General features: G+C 41.4%; 2 protein-coding genes across 2 annotated transcripts in view; one reads left to right on the top strand and one right to left on the bottom strand.

Annotated features, from left to right (window-relative positions):
• Positions 1-10,694: 10,694 nt before the first annotated feature.
• The window catches only part of LOC118379226 (proton channel OTOP2), a 33,868-nt gene continuing 17,241 nt past the window's right edge, over positions 10,695-27,321 (bottom strand). The window contains exons 3-8 of the mRNA XM_052503077.1: positions 13,601-14,013; positions 13,166-13,302; positions 12,987-13,045; positions 12,612-12,739; positions 11,517-12,382; positions 10,695-11,121 (exon numbers count right to left, since the gene is read on the bottom strand). Coding sequence (XP_052359037.1) covers positions 10,951-11,121; positions 11,517-12,382; positions 12,612-12,739; positions 12,987-13,045; positions 13,166-13,302; positions 13,601-14,013 — 1,774 coding nt within the window. The 3' untranslated portion in view covers positions 10,695-10,950. The remainder of the gene's footprint in view (positions 11,122-11,516; positions 12,383-12,611; positions 12,740-12,986; positions 13,046-13,165; positions 13,303-13,600; positions 14,014-27,321) is intronic.
• The window catches only part of LOC127919477 (pre-mRNA splicing regulator USH1G-like), a 28,911-nt gene continuing 19,688 nt past the window's right edge, over positions 18,099-27,321 (top strand). Inside the window, 1 exon segment of the mRNA XM_052503078.1 lies at positions 18,099-18,447. Coding sequence (XP_052359038.1) covers positions 18,284-18,447 — 164 coding nt within the window. The 5' untranslated portion in view covers positions 18,099-18,283.

Below are 27,321 nucleotides of genomic sequence, written 5' to 3'. Positions count from 1 at the left end.
TGCTCCTTGTCAGTAACAACCACATCATCAACATTAAGGGACATGTGCTCCTTGTCAGTAACAACCACATCATCAACATTAAGGGACATCAAACATCATCAACATTAAGGGACATGTGCTCCCACATCATCAACATTAAGGGACATGTGCAGTAACAACCACATCATCAACATTAAGGGACATGTGCTGTCAGTAACCTTCATCAACATCAGTAACAGTAACAACCACATCATCAACATTAAGGGACATGTGCTCCTTGTCAGTAACAACCACATCATCAACATTAAGGGGCATGGGACATCATCAACATTAAGGGACATGTGCTCCTTGTCAGTAACAACCACATCATCAACATTAAGGGACATGTGCTCCTTGTCAACAACCACATCATCAACATTAAGGGACATAACAACCACATCATCAACATTAAGGGACATGTGCTCCTTGTCAGTAACAACCACATCATCAACATTAAGGGACATGTGCTCCTTGTCAGTAACAACCACATCATCAACATTAAGGGACATGTGCTCCTTGTCAGTAACAACCACATCATCAACATTAAGGGACATGTGCTCCTTGTCAGTAACAACCACATCATCAACATTACATGTGGTAACAACCACATCATCATCAACATTCAACATTAAGGACATGTGCTCCTTGTCAGTAACAACCACATCATCAACATTAAGGGACATGTGCAACAACCACATCATCAACATTATAACATGTGCTCCTTGTCAGTAACAACATCATCAACATTAAGGGACATGTGCTCCTTGTCAGTAACAACCACATCATCAACATTAAGGGACATGTGCTCCTTGTCAGTAACAACCACATCATCAACATTAAGGGACATGTGCTCCTTGTCAGTAACAACCACATCATCAACATTAAGGGACATGTGCTCCTTGTCAGTAACAACCACATCATCAACATTAAGGGACATGTGCTCCTTGTCAGTAACAACCACATCATCAACATTAAGGGACATGTGCTCCTTGTCAGTAACAACCACATCATCAACATTAAGGGACATGTGCTCCTTGTCAGTAACAACCACATCATCAACATTAAGGGACATGTGCTCCTTGTCAGTAACAACCACATCATCAACATTAAGGGACATGTGCAGTAACAACCACATCATCAACATTATGGGACATGTGCTCCTTGTCAGTAACAACCACATCATCAACATTAAGGGGCATGTGCTCCTTGTCAGTAACAACCACATCATCAACATTAAGGACATGTGCTCCTTGTCAGGGACATGTGCTCCTTGTCAGTAACAACCACATCATCAACATTAAACAACCACATCATCAACATTAAGGGACATGTGCTCCTTGTCAGTAACAACCACATCATCAACATTATGGGACATGTGCTCCTTGTCAGTAACAACCACATCATCAACATTAAGGGACATGTGCTCCTTGTCAATAACAACCACATCATCAACATTAAGGGACATGTGCTCCTTGTCAGTAACAACCACATCATCAACATTAAGGGACATGTGCTCCTTGTCAGTAACAACCACATCATCAACATTAAGGGACATGTGAGTAACAACCACATCATCAACATTTTGGGACATGTGCTCCTTGTCAGTAACAACCACATCATCAACATTTTGGGACATGTGCTCCTTGTCAGTAACAACCACATCATCAACATTAAGGGACATGTGCTCCTTGTCAGTAACAACCACATCATCAACATTAAGGGACATGTGCTCCTTGTCAGTAACAACCACATCATCAACATTAAGGGACATGTGCTCCTTGTCAGTAACAACCACATCATCAACATCATGTGCAAACATTCAACATTAAGGGACATGTGCTCCTTGTCAGAACAACCACATCATCAACATCATGTGCTCCTTGTCAGTAACAACCACATCATCAACATTAAGGGACATGTGCTCCTTGTCAGTAACAACCACATCATCAACATTAAGGGACATGTGCTCCTTGTCAGTAACAACCACATCATCAACATTATGGGACATGTGCTCCTTGTCAGTAACAACCACATCATCAACATTATGGGACATGTGCTCCTTGTCAGTAACAACCACATCATCAACATTAAGGGACACATCATTGCACTCTAAACTCCTCTGTAAACTGGTCATCTCTGTATACCTGTTGCACTAAAAAGATTTGGCATGGGTCCTCAGATCCTCAAAAGGTTCTACAGCTTCAACATCGAGTGCATCCTGACTGGTTGCATCACTGCCTGGTATGGCAACTGCTCGGCCTCCGACCGCATGGCACAACAGAGGGTAGTGCGTACGGCCCAGTACATTACTGGGGCTAAGCTTCCTGCCTTCCAGACCTCTACACCAGTCGGTGTCAGAGGAAGGCCCGAACCCCTCTTTTACGCTGCTGCTACTCTCTGTTTATCATATATGCATAGTTACTTTAACTATAAATTCATGTACATACTACGTCAATTGGGTCGACCAACCAACCAGCACTGTGCAAGCGATAATATTGAAATGGAAGGAGTATCAGACCACTGCAAATCTACCAAGACCTGGCCGTCCCTCTAAACTTTCAGCTCATACAAGGAGAAGACTGATCAGAGATGCAGCCAAGAGGCCCATGATCACTCTGGATGAACTGCAGAGATCTACAGCTGAGGTGGGAGACTCTGTCCATAGGACAACAATCAGTCGTATATTGCACAAATCTGGCCTTTATGGGAGAGTGGCAAGAAGAAAGCCATTTCTTAAAGATATCCATAAAAGTGTTGTTTAAAGTTTGCCACAAGCCACCTGGGAGACACACCAAACATGTGGAAGAAGGTGCTCTGGTCAGAAGAAACCAAAATTGAACTTTTTGGCAACAATGCAAAACATTATGTTTGGCGTAAAAGCAACACAGCTCATCACCCTGAACACATCATCCCCACTGTCAAACATGGTGGTGGCAGCATCATGGTGTGGGTCTGCTTTTCTTCAGCAGGGACAGGGAAGATGGTTAAAATTGATGGGAAGATGGATGGATCCAAATACAGGACCATTCTGGAAGAAAACCTGATGGAGTCTGCAAAAGACCTGAGACCGGGACGGAGATTTGTCTTCCAACAAGACAATGATCCAAAACATAAAGCAAAATCTACAATGGAATCGTTCAAAAATAAACATATCCAGGTGTTAGAATGGCCAAGTCAAAGTCCAGGCCTGAATCCAATTGAGAATCTGTGGAAAGAACTGAAAACTGCTGTTCACAAATGCTCTCCATCCAACCTCACTGAGCTTGAGCTGTTTTGCAAGGAGGAATGGGAAAAATGTTCAGTCTCTCGATGTGCTAAACTGATACCCCAAGCGACTTACAGCTGTAATTTTGCCCGCCCAATTTTTCAGTTTTTGATTTGTTAAAAAAGTTTGAAATATCCAATAAATGTTGTTCCACTTCATGATTGTGTCCCACTTGTTGTTGATTCTTCACAAAAAAATACAGTTTTATATCTTTATGTTTGAAGCCTGAAATGTGGCAAAAGGTCGCAAAGTTCAAGGGGGCCGAATACTTTCGCAAGTCACTGGATGCATAGTCACTTTAACCACACCTACATGTACATACTACCTCAATCAGCCTGACTAACCGGTGCCTGTATATAGCCTTGCTACTCTTATAGCCTTGCTACTGTTATAGCCTCGCTACTGTATATAGCCTCGCTACTGTATATAGCCTGCTACTGTATATAGCCTCACTACTGTATATAGCCTCACTACTGTATATAGCCTCGCTACTGTATATAGCCTCGCTACTGTATATAGCCTCACTACTGTTATAGTCTCAGCCTCACTACCTCACTACTGTATATAGCCTCGCTACTGTATATAGCCTCGCTACTGTATATAGCCTCACTACTGTATATAGCCTCACTACTGTATATAGCCTCGCTACTGTATATAGCCTCACTACTGTATATAGCCTCACTACTGTATATAGCCTCGCTACTGTATATAGCCTCGCTACTGTATATAGCCTTGCTACTGTATATAGCCTCACTACTGTATATAGCCTTGCTACTGTATATAGCCTCACAACTGTATATAGCCTTGTTACTGTATATAGCCTCACTACTGTATATAGCCTTGCTACTGTATATAGCCTCACTACTGTATATAGCTTCGCTACTGTATATAGCCACGCTACTGTATATAGCCTCGCTACTGTATATAGCCTCACTACTGTATATAGCCTCGCTACTGTATATAGCCTCACTACTGTATATAGCCTTGCTACTGTATATAGCCTCACTACTGTATATAGCCTTGCTACTGTATATAGCCTCACTACTGTATATAGCCTTGCTACTGTATATAGCCTCACTACTGTATATAGCCTTGCTACTGTATATAGCCTCACTACTGTATATAGCCTTGCTACTGTATATAGCTACTGTATATAGCCTTGCTACTGTATATAGCCTCACTCTGTATGTAGCTACTGTATATAGCCTCGCTTCGCCTCACTACTGTATATAGCCTTGCTACTGTATATAGCCTCACTACTGTATATAGCCTCACTACTGTATATAGCCTCACTACTGTATATAGCCTCACTACTGTATGTAGCCTTGCTACTGTATATAGCCTCACTACTGTATATAGCCTCACTACTGTATATAGCCTCGCTACTGTATATAGCTTCACTACTGTGTATAGCCTCACTGTATATAGCCTTGCTACTGTATATAGCCTCACTACTGTATATAGCTTCACTACTGTATATAGCCTCACTACTGTATATAGCCTCACTACTGTATATAGCCTCACTACTACTGTATATAGCCTCACTCACTACTGTATGTAGCCTCACTACTGTATGTATCCTTGCTACTGTATATAGCCTCACTACTGTATATAGCTCACTACTGTATATAGCCTCACTACTGTATATAGCCTCGCTACTGTATATAGCCTCACTACTGTATATAGCCTCACTTCTGTATATAGCCTCACTACTGTATATAGCCTCTCTACTGTATATAGCCTCACTACTGTATATAGCCTCTCTACTGTATATAGCATCACTACTGTATATAGCATCACTACTGTATATAGCCTCGCTACTGTATATAGCCTCACTACTGTATATAGCCTTGCTACTGTATATAGCCTCACTACTGTATATAGCCTCGCTGTATATAGCCTTACTGTATATAGTCTCACTACTGTATATAGCCTCACTACTGTATATAGCCTCACTACTGTATATAGCCTCTCTACTGTATATAGCCTCTCTACTGTATATAGCCTCACTACTGTATATAGCCTCACTACTGTATATAGCCTCGCTACTGTATATAGTCTCACTACTGTATATAGCCTCACTACTGTATATAGCCTCACTACTGTATATAGCCTCACTACTGTATATAGTCTCACTACTGTATATAGCCTCTCTACTGTATGTAGCCTCACTACTGTTAATAGCCTCGCTACTGTTTATAGCCTCACTACTGTTAATAGCCTCGCTACTGTATATAGCCTCACTACTGTTAATAGCCTCGCTACTGTATATAGCCTCACTACTGTATATAGCCTCACTACTGTATATAGCCTCACTACTGTATATAGCCTTGCTACTGTATATAGCCTCGCTACTGTATGTAGCTTCACTACTGTTTTCACTGTTTTTTTTTTACTGTTGTTTTTATTTCTTTACTTGTTCACCTAATACCTTTGTTTTTATGTTTTTTTTATTTGCACTTTTGCTTAGAGCCTGTAAGAAAGCATTTCACTGTAAGGTCTACACCCGTTGTATTCGGCGCACGTGACAAATAAACTTTGATTTGAAGACCCACTGGTTGATGCTTATTTATAAAACCCTCTTAGGCCTCACTCTCCCCTATCTGAGATATCTACTGCAGCCCTCTGTCACATTCTGACCTTAGTTATTTTATTATGTCCTTGTTTTAGTATGGTCAGGGGGTGATTTGGGTGGGTTGTTTATGTTCTTTTTTCTATAATTTGGGTTTCTGTGTTCGGCCTAGTATGGTTCTCAATCAGAGGCAGCTGTCAATCGTTGTCCCTGATTGAGAATCATACTTAGGGAGCCTGGTTTCACTTTGAGTTGTGGGTGTTTATTTTCCATGTCAGTGTCTGTGCCACACGGGACTGTTTCGGTTTGATTTACTTCACGTTATTGTTTTGTTCAGTGTTCGTTATTCATTAAAAAACATGAACACTTACCACGCTGCGTTTTGGTCCTCCGATCCTTCATACTACTCCTCTTCGTCAGAAGAGTCCCCAAAGCACACACATACTTATAAATTGTTTACTTGTTGCTTATTCATGAAAGTTATTATAACGTGTTGCACAGACATCAAAATTATACTTTTAGATAGTAGCCTAAAATATTATTGGATGGCATTGCTATTTAACATGATTTGTCTTTAATTGACACATTAAAGTGAGAACGTTGTCATGTTGTGAAATTGCACTCCTCCAATGAGACCTTACTGCTGTGTTCTTTGTAAAGTGGCAATGTGACAAGGGATTGTATCTCTTCAGGAACTTGAAAAGGACACTATTGTCTGTTCCAGACTGAAATAAACAAATATCCAAATTGACTTTATGTTACTGTGTAAAAGTCAATGGCTATATCTTACATATACTTTGTTATATTTGTCTGCATGTCATTCTGCAATCAGCATTGTCAACTGTAAATACTGTGCTTGATGTTTAAAGTAGTATTTCTTTCTTGAATTATGCTGTATAATACTATATTATACATGTTTCTTAAAGGAACCAGTAAAGGACCATAAGAAGAATATTCTGATCCAGAGTTTAGTTGTTTCTTTTTCTGTTCTTCATTTGGACCGTAGCTGGCAGTGCTGTCGAACCATCTGCCATCATGTTCCTTAAAAGTGCATCCTCCGTTATCTTATTTCAACTTTATTTAACCAGGTAGGCCAGTTGAGAACAAGTTCTCATTTACAACTGCGACCTGGACAAGATAAAGCAAAGCAGTGCGACACAAACAACAACACAGAGTTACACATGGAATTAACAAGCGTACAGTCAATAACACAGTAGAAAAAAGAAAGTCTATATACAGTGTGTGCAAATGGCATGAGGAGGTAAGGCAATAAAAAGGACGTAGTAGCCAAGTAATTACAATTTAGCAAATGAACACTGGAGTGATAGATGTGCAGATGATGATGTGCAAGTATGATGTGCAAGTCCTCCCTTCCTTGAAGTAATCACTGACGAAACATGCCTGGAAAGGTGAAAATCATGGGAATCAACTCAATTGTTGCTGTTAATAATAGCACATAGATATTTCACAACTTCACATAGCCTTATGGGTGGCTTCTGAAATATAGATGGCGCTGTTGCTGCTGTTTTGCGAACTCCGACCCAACTCTGCTATTTTGTGTTTCTTTTGGCATTTATCTTACTTTATATTCACAAAATGTATCCACTATCATTTGTTATAACTGACAAGAACTTCTGAACATCAGATCTGCAGTTACTTACCCCAATTCTGGCTTCAACTTTAACTTCGACTGCCCTGGGCTCATCTGCTCATCTGCCCTGGGCTCTTTCTGTAATTCCAACCCAAAACAGACACCAGAGAGGCAGGAGAGGGGATTCCTGACCAGATCAAGGTGAAGGTAAAACCGCCACCTCTTCCCTCCATTTTATTGCCCAATGTACAGTCACTTGATAATAAGATGTATGACCTCTAAACGCGGATTTGCTACCAACGGGACTCTCGTAACTGAAATATTCAATGCTTTTCTGAAACATGGCTTTCGGACAAGATACCTGCCTTGGCTATCCAACTCGATGGATTATCCATGCAAGACAGTAGAGTCAGGGAAATCCAGAGGGGAGGAGTTTGCCTCTTCATCAACAACAAATTATGTGCTGACTCATGTGCAGGGGTAGTCTCGACTCATTTCTCACCTGTCTTGGAATACCTGATGGTCAAATGCCAACCCTTCCAACTCCTGAATGGGTTTTCAGCTGTTATCATGACTGTTGTAAACATTCCATCTCAGGACCTGGAATATAACAAGATGGCACTTAACAAACTGTACTAGGCTATAAACCAGCAGGAAAACGTACATCTGGAGGCTGCCTTCCTTGTCGCCGGAGATGTAATTCAGTGTCACTATGACAAGTCATGCCCAACTTCCTTCAACACATCTCCTAGACCACTGTTACTCTACCAGCTAGCAAGCATACAAGGCCCTTCCTTGTCCGCCATTCGTCAAATCAGATCATTACTCCGTACTCCTGCTTGTGAAGGTTTGCTGCTTCCCCATCAGAAGCCTTGTATTAACTCTGAGGTTGGCGCTAAGCTAAAGGACCAGGCTACAGCATACAAGGCTTTCACAGACAACCCTGAGGCTACAGCTGAGGACAGGAACAAGAAGTCCCGCTACGACCTCCGCAGAGTCATTAAACTAACAAAATAAAAATACAGGTATGAGGTGAAATCATACTACACAGGCTCCGATGCCCACCGTGTTTGGCAGGGGCTACAGTCCATTACAAATGACAAATAAAGACCCAGCCATGTTCTATCCAATGATGCCTCTCTTCCAGACAAACTCAATGCATTTCATTCACGCTTCGACAATAACAACACCGTACTATGCTTGAGGGCCCTGTGGCACCGTGAGAGACATGGGCATAGGTGTGGCTGAAGGACTCCCAGTGCAGCCCCATGGACAGAGCCACCCACCTCAGCATAGTAGGCAGGTGCACTCACTTCAGCACCATGGACAGAGACACTGGCTGCAGCACTGTGGACTCAGTTCCGCACTGTGGAAGGCTGCACTACCTTCAGCACCAGGCCAGCCGAAGACAACACCCAACACAGCTGTGCAGGATTACTAATCAGCACACCTGTAAGGCATTCCCTAATCAACTGACCGGCATAGTTGAGAAGAGGAACTAATGCAAGCGATTTTTGCAATTCGTTCCAGTCACAGGCAGCAGAGTACTGGAACGAAAGGCGGCCGAATGAGGTGTTGGCTTTAGGGATGATCAGTGAGATACACCTGCTGGAGCGCGTGCTACGGATGGGTGTTGCCATCGTGACCAGTGAACTGAGATAAGGCGGAGCTTTACCTAGCATGGCCTTGTAGATGACCTGGAGCCAGTGGGTCTGGCGACGAAGTCGCAGTGGTGGGTAGTATAAGGTGCTTTAGTGACAAAACGGATGGCACTGTGATAAACTGCATCCAGTTTGCTGAGTAGAGTGTTGGAAGCGTATCTTGAGAAGATACTTGGCACAGCTGTGTGAATTGTCTATCTGCCGCTTTGCCACTAACTTTGACAAGACCTGAGACCAGGCTAGTTGAGTTGTATAACCCAAACAGATCTGGGACCAGGCTAGTTGAGCTGTATATCCCAAACAGATCTGGGACCAGGCTAGTTGAGCTGTATAACCCAAACAGATCTGGGACCAGGCTAGTTGAGCTGTATAACCCAAACAGATCTGGGACCAGGCTAGTTGAGCTGTATAACCCAAACAGATCTGGGACCAGGCTAGTTGAGCTGTATAACACAAACAGATCTGGGACCAGGCTAGTTGAGCTGTATAACACAAACCGATCTGGGACCAGGCTAGTTGAGCTGTATAACACAAACCGATCTGGGACCAGGCTAGTTGAGCTGTATAACACAAACCGATCTGGGACCAGGCTAGTTGAGCTGTATAACACAAACCGATCTGGGACCAGGCTAGTTGAGCTGTATAACACAAACCGATCTGGGACCAGGCTAGTTGAGCTGTATAACACAAACCGATCTGGGACCAGGCTAGTTGAGCTGTATAACACAAACAGACCTGGGACCAGGCTAGTTGAGCTGTATAACACAAACAGATCTGGGACCAGGCTAGTTGAGCTGTATAACCCAAACAGATCTGGGACCAGGCTAGTTGAGCTGTGTAACCCAAACAGATCTGGGACCAGGCTAGTTGAGCTGTATAACCCAAACCGATCTGGGACCAGGCTAGTTGAGCTGTGTAACCCAAACCGATCTGGGACCAGGCTAGTTGAGCTGTATAACCCAAACAGATCTGGGACCAGGCTAGTTGAGCTGTGTAACCAAACAGACCTGGGACCAGGCTAGTTGAGCTGTGTAACCCAAACAGATCTGGGACCAGGCTAGTTGAGCTATGTAACACAGTGGAATCTGGAGTAGACAGAACAGAAAGAGGAAGCCAGACACTGGTTAAGTACTGTTTTGGGTGTACTGTACGTAATATTAAAGGGGCAACCTGGGATTCAAACAAGAACAATGCGGTCGTTCCCCACTTGCTTTGCTGAACACTTGAGGGACGGGAGTGGAGAAATATGCATCCATAGACTGGTCTATGCAAAAACGTACCATCCATCAGATTAAAATGATACTTTTAACCATGTTTGTAGTCAATGGGGTAATAAAACATATTTAATTTAATCTTTATTTAACTAGGCAAGTCAGTAAAGAACAAATTCTTATTTTCAATGACTGCCTAGGAACAGTGGGTTAACCTTCCGGTTACTAGTCCAACGCTCTAACCACTAGGCTACCCTGCCGCCCCATATGTTGTGTTACAGGTAAGACAGTTATTGTAAAAATAAGTAGTGCCAGTGATTGGTCTGTGTTGTATTACAGTGTGCCACAAAGAAGAATGACTCATATCCCAGAAAATGTTTACATAAATGTATGTGCACTTTATTACAAAGTCATCAATTATAATTCATATAAAACTATTTATACAGTTTAATAGCTCACTGATATTGACACATTTCATTAAAAATGAAATTGTATTATATAATTGTAATCTGTATATCCTTTCTATATGTTTCAGTGCATGCTCAGGACAGAACAAAGAATAACAATAAAACATAGATTGTAAAAAAAATGATCTTTATACATTTTCAGAATAGTTTCTGTCATTTTCCTGCTTATGAGGTTAGGAAGACCTCAAAGAGGCTGGCGACTGAGTGCATACGGTAAAAGATTCCGAAGGGGAGTCCGATATTCACAACAGCCGCCCACATGGTGAACTCGTAAAACTCTGCTCCAATCGGGTTGTCAAACTGGGGGCGGGCGCCAAACGCCGGCATGATCCAGAGCTGTCAACGGAAACAGAGTAAAGATGTTCAGTCCAATCTTTCAACTTAAACATACTAGTTAGGATCATACTCTACTATGATGTATTGTACTGCACAAATCCTAGGGAGTCCTTTGGCTCATGAGCAAGTTAGGCAAACAGGAAAAAAAGTGAAGGTTCAGTAGTTTCCATTTATTTTCGACCTACTGTACATACCCACTGGGCACAGACATCAATTCAACGTCTATTCCATGTTGGTTCAATGTAATATCATTGAAACAAAGTTGATTCAACCAGTGAGTACCCTGTGGGTAGGTCGTTTCATCCAAACTTAATAAAAACGGTTTTGGATGAAAGGACAACATCCTAGGTTAACAAGCCCTTTAAAAGAGGGTGGGTACTCAGTAGGCTACTCACAAGGATGTTGCAGAGCAGCAGAAATGCACAGATCTCCTTCAGGGCCCTCCTCTTCCAGGTCAGCCTATGGCGTTGAGGAAGGGGGGAGCTAGAAGGAGCAGAAGGAACAACATGCATACTGTGAACTGTGAGGGCCGGGGACGTCTTGGTCTCCATGAATGTCCCTGGGAGGTTGTGTATGTCTCTATGGGCTTGAAGGACGTATGGGTTTGTGAATACAGAGGCCCGGTGCATGTCTTCGTGGAAGGGCTCACGATGCAGGCCCTCGATGATGAAGATGTTCTGCAGGCAGAGCTGGATCACAGTGAGCAGGGAGACAGCCAGGTTGAGAGCGTTGAGGTGGCCCTCGGCCCCCATTGCCACCACAGCCACGATGGTGAAATAACAGATGGTGAACTGTCCGAATGAGGCGCCGATCAGCAAGCCTACATCCAGGCTCCGTGTGGGGTTCTTCCCCGACACGTGGTCCCTCTGGTCCAGCCGGTAGATGGCGCAACCAGCCACGGTCGAGGCGGACATGAGAGTCACAGCCACCGTGTTCATCACGTAGTGTATCATCAGCACCGTGTCACGTTTCCCCGGGTCCCCCTTCTCCACATCCACCTTGTAGATGACAAAGGTTCCCAGGCCCGCCACCAGCATGACCAGCCCGACCGCAGGCCCCACCGGCACGTCCTTCAAGCGGAAATGGAGCGCGTGGTGGTTGTGCTCGTCTACCAGGCGGCCCACGTTCTTCCACATGACGTAGGCCATGGCCGAGGCAAACAGGCTGTACTCGATGTTGAAGGGGTACAGGTAGTAATAGGCCTTTTCTAAGACTGCACAGGCAGAGTGGCTGCAATTACAGCTGCTGGATCCACCAGGGGCTGAAATAAAATCAAACATGAGCTTTATTGTTTGACTCTGAGGTGATGTTTTGTTATGTCGGTTGGTTGTATTTCATAGTCGACGGCAATTCTATTTCAACACAGTAAGTTCAGAAAGTAAACTGAAAATGTATTTTATTTTATTGATCCTTCATTTAAACAAGGAATTCCAATTTCGGTTTACATACTTAGATTTTCTAGAGAGAAGATACAACACAATGTTCTCTACCTCTGATGTCATAGGAATGTGTGCTGTTGTTGTCCTCTGGTGGAACAACAGTCTGGTGTATGGACTCCTCTGTGACTGCTGCCATCCACAACATCAGATTGGTAGACAGAGTCAACATCAGCCCACAGCTTCAAGAGGGAAACAAGAGTTCAGAACAGAATAGAATACTAACTATTTTTTAAATACTATTTAATTCTGTAAGAATAGAATAGAGAACAGAACTGAATTTAATAGAATAGAGTAGACTTCATGTTTCCCAAGCAAAGTTTAAGGTCAACGGGCAATGTTTAAATGTCCAACCATCAATCAAACATCAATTTACAACATCAATAAATAAATCAATTCAGTTATACAGTAGCTGTTAGTTACACTCACCGAGTTATGTTCCGTTGTAGCTGTACACAGTCTTTAGCGTGGAGCCAGAGGAAGTATGTCTGAAAAAGATACAATGATCACCTATACTTGCATTTTTCCCACCAGCCAAATCCCTCAGTGGTTTCCGTCATATCACCTAATGGAAGCTCCATTTGAGATGTCAGAACTTGTGTTCTTACCTGGACAAGTATGAATACAGCTTGTACGACAGGGAACGCTATCTTCACAGCAGAGTCACAGTGCAGGTAGCCTACGTAGTTAGCAATCTTAAACACGTCCATAATCAGACTGCATAAGCCAAACAGCACCAGTCCACCTAGAGAAAAAAACAGAATGAAATCCAAGTATAAATAATCACACTCATTAAAAACAATGAGTGAATGTAAAACTTTGTCTAGGTATAGTAAATGATATCCTATTAGAATAGAACTCTTCCCCAATCCAAAGAGAGATTATTCATTCAGTCCAGTGGTATTACCAGACAGTGAATCCTACAGGGTAAGGCTGCAAAATTCCACAAACTTCCCCGATTTCCAGGGATAAAAACAAACAACTGGGAACTCTGGAATTTAGCAGCTGTATACCCAGAAGATCAGAAAAGTGTCTTCTCTTACCCCTGAGCCACACAGGCCCGGCATGGCTATCCTTGTAGAGCACGGCATGATCTTCCCTGGATGTGTAGATGGTGTAGTACAGCATCCAGGCAGTGGTGAGGATGATGAGGACGATGAGGAAGATCTGCAGGTTGATGGCGTTGATCTTAACGTTGTTGAAGACACTGCCACTGACCAGAGCAATACCTAGGATCAGGACGTTGAAAGTGATGATGCTAGAGAGTAGCCAGCTGCGGTTACGGCCCCTCTCGCTCACCGTGTCCCTGCTGGTCGAGAAGACGTCGCTCCCCTCCTCATTCTCCCTGCCTGGACTCCCAAGTGGATGGAACACTGGGTGGAAGGGAGGGTGGGCCTGGTGGGCGGGGGATATGTAGCCCTCCTCAACTGCCATCTCAGGATCAGATGTCATCTTGCTGGATTCGCATGAAAAGAAGCCAAAGGTCAAGTCCATGATGTTTCTCATTCTGCAAAGGTCTAGTCCACAGTTTGTTTGTGGTTTGTTACAATCCAAGCAATCTTTGTTCAAAATGTCATATCCTTTCCAAAGGTAGAAGCTCTAATGAGTTCAGAAAGTGTGTCTGTTCTGATCAGAGTTGTGTGAACACCTAACCTTCCACTCAAAGCCTCTGCCTGTATAAAGAGGTCCCTCCTTCCCATAACCCAACTTCTAACCTCATTTCATCATCAATGTCAAGCCCATCACTGATATGACAATATAAAAGGTTTCTTATCATTTCCCTGTTCATCATCAGAAGCAGTGCCAGTCCACCTTGCTTCAACGAATATGACTTTATCTTGCTTGATTTGGGTCAATGCCAGTGTTTGATTAAATTGAAATGAACAAAGAAATCCTCACAGTTCATATTTACTAACACACATTGGTATTTTATCTACACGAGGTCAGGTATGTTTTGTTTCCTGGAAACCAACTTATTATTTTTATAAAAAAATAGTCGATTTTCAGTTTCTGTCTAATAAGCTCTGTTTCTACGGCAGCACTGACTGTTCCTTAACAACAGAACAACAAAACTTAGAACAGAAGGCTACTCCCCCAATACCAAAACTCAGAACAGAAGGCTACTCCCCAATACCAAAACAGAGGTCTGAAAACACAGTGAATCATAGGCTAACATAACGGAAACTGGAAATACCCTACTGGATCCCCGTCTTTCCTCATAATATATGAATCATTACACACCATATAGGTGTGCTGGTTCAAAAGGGATTTTTCAAAATGCCTGTGTTGCAGCACTGACAAACTGTCGTCTCACAGCGGCAAGTTTGTTTGCAATCTAACAATAACCTAGCCAATGTAATGAAATATGTGGGGGACGTTTCTGAAATATTCACATGACGGTGTAGTCATTACATCCACTTTGCAGTACATAAACATTTATTTTTAAATCAGCCCAACTGTAAATGCTGATAAAAGTCCAGTTGAAATAGTATTTGTATTTATTTATCACAATACTTTTTTATGCAAAGTGTTGACAGCACTTGATATAGCCTAGTTCTCTGTACTTTTAAGATGAAACTGTAATTAAATGGGTGTACTTATTATAATGCATTGATGGATGTATCAGCATATACATTGTTGTGGAAAATGTAACATTTTATGGATTTTGTGGGTACAAGTCTCTTTAGCTAATTCACTCCTTGTACTCCATGTCATGTACAAAGACCCTTTCTCTCAACTCAAATTCAAACCTTCTATCATTAATGAGAGGATTTGATCCTGATTCAAAGGATTTGATCCCGAGTCGATCAACCTCACAGCTATCCTCCAATCACAATGATTATGCAAATATTGGAACTCCACAGAACACGTTGGTATAGCAACCGTTTTTTATTTGTCCAGGCTAAAACAGTATGTTCAATGTTGCTAGCTGAAGTCTAAATTCTCACACTAAATACATACTGCAATTCCAGCCACAAAATGTCAAAATACAACTAACAGCTAAATGTTGTTTTTTGACTTTGTTATAAATTATATTTCCAAGGCACCACATGTTGTCATGGAAAATATGAATGTTATTTCCAACAACCAATGAGCAACTCCACCATAAATCCAGCGAACGTTGAGATTGTGTAAAGGCCAGTCTCTTTGGCAATGACATTGAGTGGCAAGGAGTAGCATGTTAGCTAAAGAGAGTGGGACTCAGACTACTAGGTTACTTGGGATAGTATCAATTTAATTGGATGCTTATGAATGGGGTTCCAATTGGTCATTTTGACATTCTATGAATTGATTACAGCCATCCACATCATCTCAAACAAACGCATTAGAGTGGCAGTCTGGTAAACACACTAATGGTGAGAAAAGGCTGCAGTGCCCAGTATTATTTGCTCAGTTTATCAAAAGCAATTGGTTTCCTGGACTTGACTGAATTATTTATCTAACAGGTCAATAAGAGTGTCAGAAATAATGAGTTACTGAGTTACTTAATTTAAGTACACACAAATGAAAAAGAAATATCCAAGACAAAGGAGATGATTGTGGACTACAGGAAAAGGAGGACCGAGCACGTCCCCATTCTCATCGACGGGGCTGGAGTGGAGCAGGTCGAGAGCTTCAAGAACCTTGGTGTCCACATCACCAACAAACTAACATGGTCCAAGCACACAAAGACAGTCGTGAAGAGGGCACAACAAAACCTATTCCCCTTAGGAGACTGAAAAGATTTGTCATGGGTCTTCAGATCCTCAAAAGGTTCTACAGCTTCACCAGAGAGCATCCTGACGGGTTGCATCACTGCCTGGTATGGCAACTGCTCGGCCTCCAACCACAAGGCACTACAGAGGGTAGTGCGTACGGCCCAGTACATCACTGGGACCAAGCTTCCTGCCATCCAGGACCCCGATACCAGGCAGTGTCAGAGGAAGGCCCTAAAAATTGTCAAAGACTCCAGCCACCCTAGTCATAGACTGTTCTTTCTGCTACCGCCAAGTCTGGGTCTAAGAGGCTTCTAAACAGCTTCTATCCCCAAGCCCTAAGACTCCTGAACATCTAATCAAATGCCTACCCACACTATTTGCATTGTCCCTCCCTTTTACGCTGCTGCTACTCTGTTATTATCTATGCATAGTCCCTTTAATAACTCTACCCACATGTACATATTACCTCAATTACCTTGACTAACCGGTGCCCCCGCACATTGACTCTACCGGTACCCCCTGTATATAGCCTCGCTATTGTCATTTTACTGCTGCTCTTTAATTATTTGTTACTTTTATTATTATTTTTCATTTTTATGTATTCTCAAAACTGCATTGTTGGTTAAGGTCTTGTAATTAAGCATTTCACTGTAAGGTCTACACCTTTCCTATCAAATACAATTTGATTTGATAAAGCATGTTTTTGAGTTCTGTGAACAACATAAAAATCTGAGTTTGACTGAGTGAACTTAATCCTGAGTCTATCTTATACCTATAGATCAATACATTGATGATCAATATGAGGATGCCTGAGCAGCTGCTTACCTTGTGGGAGGTGTGTGTGATCAGGTTCAGAGTGCCTGGGGAGCCGTGTCCCTCATGGCTTTATAGCCGTCCCTAGCCACAGCCTGATTTACAGACAACAACACCAATGTACAGACAGTCATAAATGTCAAACATCTATGAGAAACAACATGCTTTGTTATATGTTCACACATTGGGAGTGTTTTTAATGATTTATCAAAAGAACACTCATGTGTGGATGTATAACAAGCTTCTGCTTAGAAAAACACCTTTCAACATTTTTATTTCACTATCACAACATGGCTCATCATATTGTGATGTGCTCATCAAAACTCAAATCATTAACATCACACCTTTAATGATGAGTCAGTGGATATGATGGTCTGTTCAGTAACACTGGCAGACTGCTGTTATAATGAGGTACAACTTCTTATAAGTGTGTATGAGCCTTTATAATGGCACATGAAATGTTTAAAAGCATATCAAATGTTATGTTGTTCTATGCATGACTCAACATTTCAACGGACTCTAAATGGCTATTGGAAATGAATACTTGCTCTCCGAAGCACTATCTAGAATACCAAATGGTACTTTGGCTGTCCCAATAGGAAAACCCTTCGAAGAACACTTTCTGGTTCCAGGTTGAACCCTTTTTGGTTCCATGTAGAACCCTTTGGGTTCCATGTAGAACCCCATGTAGAACCCTTTGTGGAAAGGGTTCTATATGGAACAGAAATGGTTCTACCGGGACACAAAAGGGCTCTGCCATGGCGACAGCCAAAGAACCCTTTTGGAACCCTTTTCTAAGAGCGTATAGAATATGTGTAGAATATGAATATTGAACTTGAAGTTATTTTTAAATGCCTATATATTCCAAGCTTTTTCTTTATTTTTCTATGTTCTTTCACATTTATATTAGGCTCCGTGCATTTTGTGCACATCATGTAGACCAGAACAATTATATTCCTGTGGGACCAGACAACCTAACAACAGCCCCGACGCGATAGCCCCTGGATACCAAATGCGCGTTCCTTATCGGCTCGCGCGGCCGTCACTGCAACGGCATACGCCACAATAATATTTCAGACCAGAGGAACGGCCTGGCTAACAATGAAACACAGGCGGAGGCAGGCAGTGGAACTCTAGCCCGTGGTGCCTGTCATTTAGACAGAGAGATGGGTAGATGACGACCGAGAGCAATGGAGTCGAGGGCCCGTTGATAGCATGAATGACAGGTATCACAAGGCGGCCCGGGATGGCTACCTGGACCTGCTGAAGGAGGCTACGCGGAAGGACTTGAACGCGCCGGATGAAGATGGCATGACACCGACGTTATGGGCCGCTTATCATGGCAACTTGGAGGCTCTGCGACTTATCGTGGGCAGAGGGCAAGTAGGCTTTTATGAACTGAAAATTTACTTTTCGTCACGTGTGGAATGTTGTATTCCTTTTGCTCAACTCGTGCAGTAGCTAAGGATAGATAGTGTCCATATCTCGTGTGGTTAATACTATTGTGTAATAAAACATTTAAGTATTATTGCGCACTCTTATCATGGATAGATACGATAGGTAAAGTTCCCCCTGTGTTAAATAGTTATTCTATTGCCCACCTATACGAGCTAGCCTACCCCTTCATGCAGTGCTCTGTGTAGTTTGTGTATATTATCCAATGGAACGCATCACCTCTGTAGGAATTAGGTCCGGTCTAGTAAGATCTGCAGCGTTAGGTAAGGTCTGTAACATTAGGTAAGGTCTGTAACATTAGGTAAGGTCTGTAACATTAGGTCAGGTCTGTAACATTAGGTCAGGTCTGTAACTTTAGGTCAGGTCTGTAACTTTAGGTCAGGTCTGTAACTTTAGGTCAGGTCTGTAACTTTAGGTCAGGTCTGTAACTTTAGGTCAGGTCTGTAACTTTAGGTCAGGTCTGTAACTTTAGGTCAGGTCTGTAACTTTAGGTCAGGTCTGTAACTTTAGGTCAGGTCTGTAACTTTAGGTCAGGTCTGTAACTTTAGGTCAGGTCTGTAACTTTAGGTAGGACTAGTATTAAAGGTCTAACATTAGGTAGGGCTAGTATTAAAGGTCTAACATTAGGTCAGGTCTGTAACATTAGGTCAGGTCTGTAACATTAGGTCAGGTCTGTAACATTAGGTAGGGCTAGTATTAAAGGTCTGTAACATTAGGTAGGGTTAGTATTAAAGGTCTGAGACATTAGGTAGGGTTAGTATTAAAGGTCTGTAACATTAGGTAGGGTTAGTATTAAAGGTCTGTAACATTAGGTAGGGCTAGTATTAAAGGTCTGTAACATTAGGTAGGGCTAGTATTAAAGGTCTGTAACATTAGGTAGGGTTAGTATTAAAGGTCTGTAACATTAGGTAGGGCTAGTATTAAAGGTCTGTAACATTAGGTAGGGTTAGTATTAAAGGTCTGTAACATTAGGTAGGGTTAGTATTAAAGGTCTGTAACATTAGGTAGGGTTAGTATTAAAGGTCTGTAACATTAGGTAGGGTTAGTATTAAAGGTCTGTAACATTAGGTAGGGTTAGTATTAAAGGTCTGTCACATTAGGTAGGGCTAGTATTAAAGGTCTGTAACATTAGGTAGGGTTAGTATTAAGGTCTGTAACATTAGGTAGGGCTAGTATTAAAGGTCTGTAACATTAGGTAGGGTTAGTATTAAAGGTCTGTAACATTAGGTAGGGCTAGTATTAAAGGTCTGTAACATTAGGTAGGGTTAGTATTAAAGGTCTGTAACATTAGGTAGGGCTAGTATTAAAGGTCTGTAACATTAGGTAGGGCTAGTATTAAAGGTCTGTAACATTAGGTAGGGCTAGTATTAAAGGTCTGTAACATTAGGTAGGGCTAGTATTAAAGGTCTGTAACATTAGGTAGGGTTAGTATTAAAGGTCTGTAACATTAGGTAGGGTTAGTATTAAAGGTCTGTAACATTAGGTAGGGCTAGTATTAAAGGTCTGAACATTAGGTCAGGGTCTGTAACATTAGGTAGGGTTAGTATTAAAGGTCTGTCACATTAGGTAGGGCTCTGTAACATTAGGTAGGGTTAGTATTAAAGGTCTGTAACATTAGGTAGGGCTAGTATTAAAGGTCTGTAACATTAGGTAGGGTTAGTATTAACGGTCTGTAACATTAGGTCTAGGTCTAAAGGTCTGTAACATTAGGTAGGGCTAGTATTAAAGGTCTGTAACATTAGGTAGGGCTAGTATTAAAGGTCTGTAACATTAGGTAGGACTAGTATTAAAGGTCTGTAACATTAGGTAGGGCTAGTATTAAAGGTCTGTAACATTAGGTAGGGCTAGTATTAAAGGTCTGTAACATTAGGTAGGGCTAGTATTAAAGGTCTGTAACATTAGGTAGGGCTAGTATTAAAGGTCTGTAACATTAGGTAGGGCTAGTATTAAAGGTCTGTAACATTAGGTAGGGCTGTAACAAAGGTCTGTAACATTAGGTAGGGCTAGTATTAAAGGTCTGTAACATTAGGTAGGGTTAGTATTAAAGGTCTGTAACATTAGGTAGGGCTAGTATTAAAGGTCTGTAACATTAGGTAGGGCTAGTATTAAAGGTCTGTAACATTAGGTCTAGTATTAAAGGTCTGTAACATTAGGTAGGGCTAGTATTAAAGGTCTGTAACATTAGGTAGGACTAGTATTAAAGGTCTGTAACATTAGGTAGGGCTAGTATTAAAGGTCTGTAACATTAGGTAGGGCTAGTATTAAAGGTCTGTAACATTAGGTAGGGCTAGTATTAAAGGTCTGTAACATTAGGTAGGGCTAGTATTAAAGGTCTAACATTAGGTAGGGCTAGTATTAAAGGTCTGTAACATTAGGTAGGGCTAGTATTAAAGGTCTGTAACATTAGGTAGGGCTAGTATTAAAGGTCTGTAACATTAGGTAGGGCTAGTATTAAAGGTCTGTAACATTAGGTAGGGTTAGGGTCTGTAACATTAGGTAGGGCTAGTATTAAAGGTCTGTAACATTAGGTAGGGCTAGTATTAAAGGTCTGTAACATTAGGTAGGGCTAGTATTAAAGGTCTGTAACATTAGGTAGGGCTAGTATTAAAGGTCTGTAACATTAGGTAGGGCTAGTATTAAATGTCTGTAACATTAGGTAGGGCTAGTATTAAAGGTCTGTAACATTAGGTAGGGCTAGTATTAAAGGTCTGTAACATTAGGTAGGGCTAGTATTAAAGGTCTGTAACATTAGGTAGGGCTAGTATTAAAGGTCTGTAACATTAGGTAGGGCTAGTATTAAAGGTCTGTAACATTAGGTAGGGCTAGTATTAAAGGTCTGTCACATTAGGTAGGGCTAGTATTAAAGGTCTGTAACATTAGGTAGGGCTAGTATTAAATGTCTGTAACATTAGGTCAGGTCTGTAACATTAGGTAGGGCTAGTATTAAAGGTCTGTAACATTAGGTAGGGCTAGTATTAAAGGTCTGTAACATTAGGTAGGGCTAGTATTAAAGGTCTGTAACATTAGGTAGGGCTAGTATTAAAGGTCTGTGACATTAGGTCAGGTCTGTAACATTAGGTAGGGCTAGTATTAAAGGTCTGTAACATTAGGTAGGGCTAGTATTAAAGGTCTGTAACATTAGGTAGGGCTAGTATTAAAGGTCTGTAACATTAGGTAGGGCTAGTATTAAAGGTCTGTCACATTAGGTCTCTGTAACATTAGGTAGGGCTAGTATTAAAGGTCTGTAACATTAGGTAGGGCTAGTATTAAAGGTCTGTAACATTAGGTAGGGCTAGTATTAAAGGTCTGTAGACATTAGGTAGGGCTAGTATTAAAGGTCTGTAACATTAGGTAGGGCTAGTATTAAAGGTCTGTAACATTAGGTAGGGCTAGTATTAAAGGTCTGAGACATTAGGTAGGGCTAGTATTAAAGGTCTGTAACATTAGGTAGGGCTAGTATTAAAGGTCTGAGACATTAGGTAGGGCTAGTATTAAAGGTCTGTCACATTAGGTAGGGCTAGTATTAAAGGTCTGTAACATTAGGTAGGGCTAGTATTAAAGGTCTGTAACATTAGGTAGGGCTAGTATTAAAGGTCTGTCACATTAGGTAGGGCTAGTATTAAAGGTCTGTCACATTAGGTAGGGCTAGTATTAAAGGTCTGTAACATTAGGTAGGGCTAGTATTAAAGGTCTGTAACATTAGGTAGGGCTAGTATTAAAGGTCTGTAACATTAGGTAGGGCTAGTATTAAAGGTCTGTAACATTAGGTAGGGCTAGTATTAAAGGTCTGTAACATTAGGTAGGGCTAGTATTAAAGGTATGTAACATTAGGTAGGGCTAGTATTAAAGGTCTGTAACATTAGGTAGGGCTAGTATTAAAGGTCTGAGACATTAGGTAGGGCTAGTATTAAAGGTCTGTAACATTAGGTAGGGCTAGTATTAAAGGTCTGTCAGACATTAGGTAGGGCTAGTATTAAAGGTCTGTCACATTAGGTAGGGCTAGTATTAAAGGTCTGTAACATTAGGTAGGGCTAGTATTAAAGGTATGTAACATTAGGTAGGGCTAGTATTAAAGGTCTGTCACATTAGGTAGGGCTAGTATTAAAGGTCTGTAACATTAGGTAGGGCTAGTATTAAAGGTCTGTAACATTAGGTAGGGCTAGTATTAAAGGTCTGTAACATTAGGTAGGGCTAGTATTAAAGGTCTGAGACATTAGGTAGGGCTAGTATTAAAGGTCTGTAACATTAGGTAGGGCTAATAAATAAGAAATAAAGTAACAGTAGCATACTGACTGATTCAGGATAAATAAAGTAACATTAGCCTACTGACTGATTCAGGATAAATAAAGTAACAGTAGCCTACTGACATTCAGGATAAATAAAGTAACAGTAGCCTAAAGGATGCAGGATAAATAAAGTAACAGTAGCCTACTGACTGATGCAGGATAAATAAAGTAACAGTAGCCTACTGACTGATGCAGGATAAATAAAGTAACAGTAGCCTACTGACTGATTCAGGATAAATAAAGTACCAGTAGTCTACCGACTGATGCAGGATAAATAAAGTAACAGTAGCCTACCGACTGATGCAGGATAAATAAAGTAACAGTAGCCTACAGAGTGATTCAGGATAAATAAAGTAACAGTAGCCTACTGACTGATGCAGGATAAATAAAGTAACAGTAGCCTACTGACTGATTCAGGATAAATAAAGTACCAGTAGTCTACCGACTGATGCAGGATAAATAAAGTAACAGTAGCCTACCGACTGATGCAGGATAAATAAAGTAACAGTAGCCTACAGAGTGATTCAGGATAAATAAAGTAACAGTAGCCTACTGACTGATGCAGGATAAATAAAGTAACAGTAGCCTACTGACTGATTCAGGATAAATAAAGTAACAGTAGCCTACTGACTGATTCAGGATAAATAAAGTAACAGTAGCCTACTGACTGATTCAGGATAAATAAAGTAACAGTAGCCTACTGACTGATTCAGGATAAATAAAGTAACAGTAGCCTACTGACTGATTCAGGATAAATAAAGTAACAGTAGCCTACTGACTGATTCAGGATAAATAAAGTAACAGTAGCCTACTGACTGATTCAGGATAAATAAAGTAACAGTAGCCTACTGACTGATGCAGGATAAATAAAGTAACAGTAGCCTACTGACTGATGCAGGATAAATAAAGTAACAGTAGCCTACTGACTGATTCAGGATAAATAAAGTAACAGTAGCCTACCGACTGATTCAGGATAAATAAAGTAACAGTAGTCTACAGAGTGATTCAGGATAAATAAAGTAACAGTAGCCTACTGACTGATGCAGGATAAATAAAGTAACAGTAGCCTACTGATCTTTAGTTTGTTCTTTGTCTGTGGCAGGTTAGCCACACCCATAATGCCTAGGTGGTGGTCAGTGGCGATTCATTGAAGTCATGTATGTTTGTTCCATTGAAATGAACTGTTTTGGCTCGGGGTAAACAAGTAAAAGGTCACCAATACCACCACCACACTGACCACACTAATAGTGCATACTGTAGAGAGGCCTACCTACTGTGAACATTTCCTGTACTTTTATTGGACAGTATATGTTTTCTGTGTTTTGGAATACCATAGAATAGAATATCACATAATAGAATACCATAGAATAGAATATCATAGAATAGAATATAATAGAATACCATAGAATAGAATATCACACAATAGAATACCATAGAATAGAATATCATAGAATAGAACATAATAGAATACCATATCATAGAATCGAATATCAGAATAGAATAGATTATAGAATAGATCATTTCATAGAATATCATATAATAGAATACCATAGAATATAATACCATATAATAGAATAGAATATCATATCATAGAATATCATATAATAGAACAGAATATCATATAATAGAATAGATTATCATGGAATAGAATATCATGGAATAGAATAGAATATCATGGAATAGAAAATAATATATCTATTGTTCATTTGGTTAGAACAAAAATTGCCTTCTCCTTTTCCTCAAATAACCCCAGACATATATTGACTGGCACAGCTAGGGTCAGCCACGAGGATATAGCCTAGCTGTGTAGACCAGTTTAATCATGAACCTTTCCATTGATCGACTATTAACTGAGTAGGTTAGCTAGTTCCAGACATTTAATGTCACATAGTGCCCCTAGCAGTGCCCTGAGGCAGTGGTTCAATCCCTGTTCTGCCAGTCACTCTACACTACTGTATCACTCATCTCATATTCTATATCTGTCAATAAAACTTCCAAATACCCCCAAAAATATCACATTGGATCTGATAAATGTTTTGTTGACGTGATGATGTGCATTGATTGATTTGGCCTCGCCCTACTTTCTTTGTGGAGGGACTACTGGCTCCAACTATAGACTAACCAATGAGCAAGCTACTGCTTAGTTATGTCACTGTTTTTCAAATAACCATAAAAGTGTCCATCTCTAATCATATCCTAGCAACATAAATGTTTGCCAAAGAGGAAGCCTACCATGATCAGTTAAGGCTGTTGTTGTATCCTCTCCTCAGCTTAAAAACACCAGAACGTCAGAGAGGGTGAGATTAGAATTCTAGATGTAGAATGTTACTTTACTGGTTATTGTGCAGGTCAGACTTATGTGATGCAACAATGGACATCTCATCACGTCATCATCATGCTATTTCTTCTTTCAGTAAAAACGTGTAAAGTGTCATGCTTTTTTACAGACAGACAATGTCACTTAGTTTCCATGCATGTCATTTGTCAGTAGCTATAAAATTAATTCAGATCAAACATTCTATTCAGGATAGAAAATGAATATCTAATTTGGGACAATCAGTGCAAATGACCAGTGGCCAATGAGCCCGTTTAGATAACGTCAGGTTCAAAACTTATTTTAAAACTTTTTTAAAGACTGTATGAAATAATACAAATACTGAGATATTGTATGCACAAAAAAAGGGAAAATATAAATGTTATATACTAATTCAATTGATCAGAGAAAGAGAGTGTTTAACATGTGATAAAAAAAGATGTGTAAACATTTCCCAATTTTATTGAGCGTACAATATAACTCAGTATTTGTATTATTTATTTCATACAGTCTTTTTTGCTCATCTTTATCAAGGGATGCCAATAATTTTAGACCTGACTGTATGTTGGGTTTAGATTGGGAAGCACCAGTTAACTGGAGTACACAAAGCTCTCTTCAGTGTGTTTCTGGCTGACCTGGTTTCCCTTCCTGTCCAGATAAAGAAGCCCATTAGCAAAGTAGTTCATTGGCAAAAGTTCGGGAATTCTCTCTCGCTCTCTAATCTCTATTTCTCTCGCTTTCTGTCTCTCTCTTTCTCTCCATAAATGTGTATGCACCTAATATGGGTTGGGAGAGGGGGGTCCTGTTTGGGTGTTTAAGACAGGGGCTTTCACACATACCTTGTGTAGGGGGAAATTGTAACGACAGTGGACACAGAGAATTAAGTATCCCCCACAAAGTAGTATACGAGGGTGAAGGTGGTTGGAGGTAGGGTGAGGATCGTACCAGAGCAATAGGCTGGTGAGGGCCTCCGTACTCCCAGCTGGGGTTTCAGACCCTTATCTTTCCATGGCTCAGTTATCTGTTTCACCAGGGCCCTGTCAGGTGTCCCATTGGAAATGACACGTAAAGCTCTTACAAGATGCCACCTTTTCTCAAGCTTCCAAGGCTTTTGGTGGAGGTGGGGACAGTGGAAAGGGGAGTCTCAGTCAGTGGTGGGACATAGGGAAAGCCCAGTTTCAGCTGTTCTGTCAGCAGTATTCAGCTTTCAGAGTCCAGGAGAGTACTGGGGAACTTGAGGGGTTCATAAGTGAGGGAGAGGCTGAGCTGGTGGGGCTGGGCTGCTAGATAATTTTTCTTTCATATGAAAACAAAAGGAGCACTTGTATGAGCTAGGATGTTCCATGTTGAGAGGGATGGATGCTCCCAGCTCTTTCTTCTTTGGGTTGAAAAAACAGAGTTTGTCTGGTGGGGTAACTTCTGTTGTGGGGAGATGAGGGAGCCTGACGGGGGTGTAACTCCTGTGTGTTCTCAGGTTCTGCTCACGGACGTTCCCAAACTCAGAGAAATGAAATTGATTTTCCCCAGACGTTTCACAAACTCTCGGCTGCCATCTCCAAGATGGCCTCTGGCGCGCCCGCTGGTCGATGGTCTGCCTGTGGACTTTTATAAAAAGTGAATTGGACAGAACTTTTTGTGTGTGTTGCGTGAGTGCGTCGGAGGAGTTGCAACTAAGCTGTTGGTGGGTGGCTTGAGTGACCTAAAGAACTGGAGGCCTGTAGCGTTGTTCTGTGGAGACTATAAGGTCTTTGCCAAGGTCCTCTCTAACAGACTGAAGTCCCACTGGGACCAAATGTACTGTGTACCAGGATGCTCAATCACAGACCATCTGTTCATAATCAGAGACATAATAATCAAGACTTCAGAATGTGGACCTTTGGACCTTCTTCCTTAGAAAGCCTTTGATAGGATGGACCATGAGTATCTGTTCAATCTGCTGTCTGCTTTTGGCTGTGGGGAGAATGTTGTGGCCTGTGTTAAAATGTATGGTGAAGGTGGGTGGGGGGGGGGGCTGAGTAGGGTAGCCTGGGTAGGCCAGTCTGGGTAGGCCAGTCTGGGTAGGGTGGGACATTTTCCAGGGATGTCCTCTATCGAGGCAGCTATGCACACTTACTATTGAGGAACTTCTGGGCCTGCTGCACAGGAGGCTGTGGGCAGTGTGTGTGCCAGACAGGGTTGGGGACAGGTGGAGCAGTATC

The sequence above is a fragment of the Oncorhynchus keta genome, unplaced genomic scaffold (assembly GCF_023373465.1).
Source record: "Oncorhynchus keta strain PuntledgeMale-10-30-2019 unplaced genomic scaffold, Oket_V2 Un_contig_16781_pilon_pilon, whole genome shotgun sequence".
NCBI classification, from domain to species: Eukaryota; Metazoa; Chordata; class Actinopteri; order Salmoniformes; family Salmonidae; genus Oncorhynchus; species Oncorhynchus keta.
Note: the sequence above shows the minus strand (reverse complement) of the source record. Positions and strands in the feature narration are given on the sequence as shown.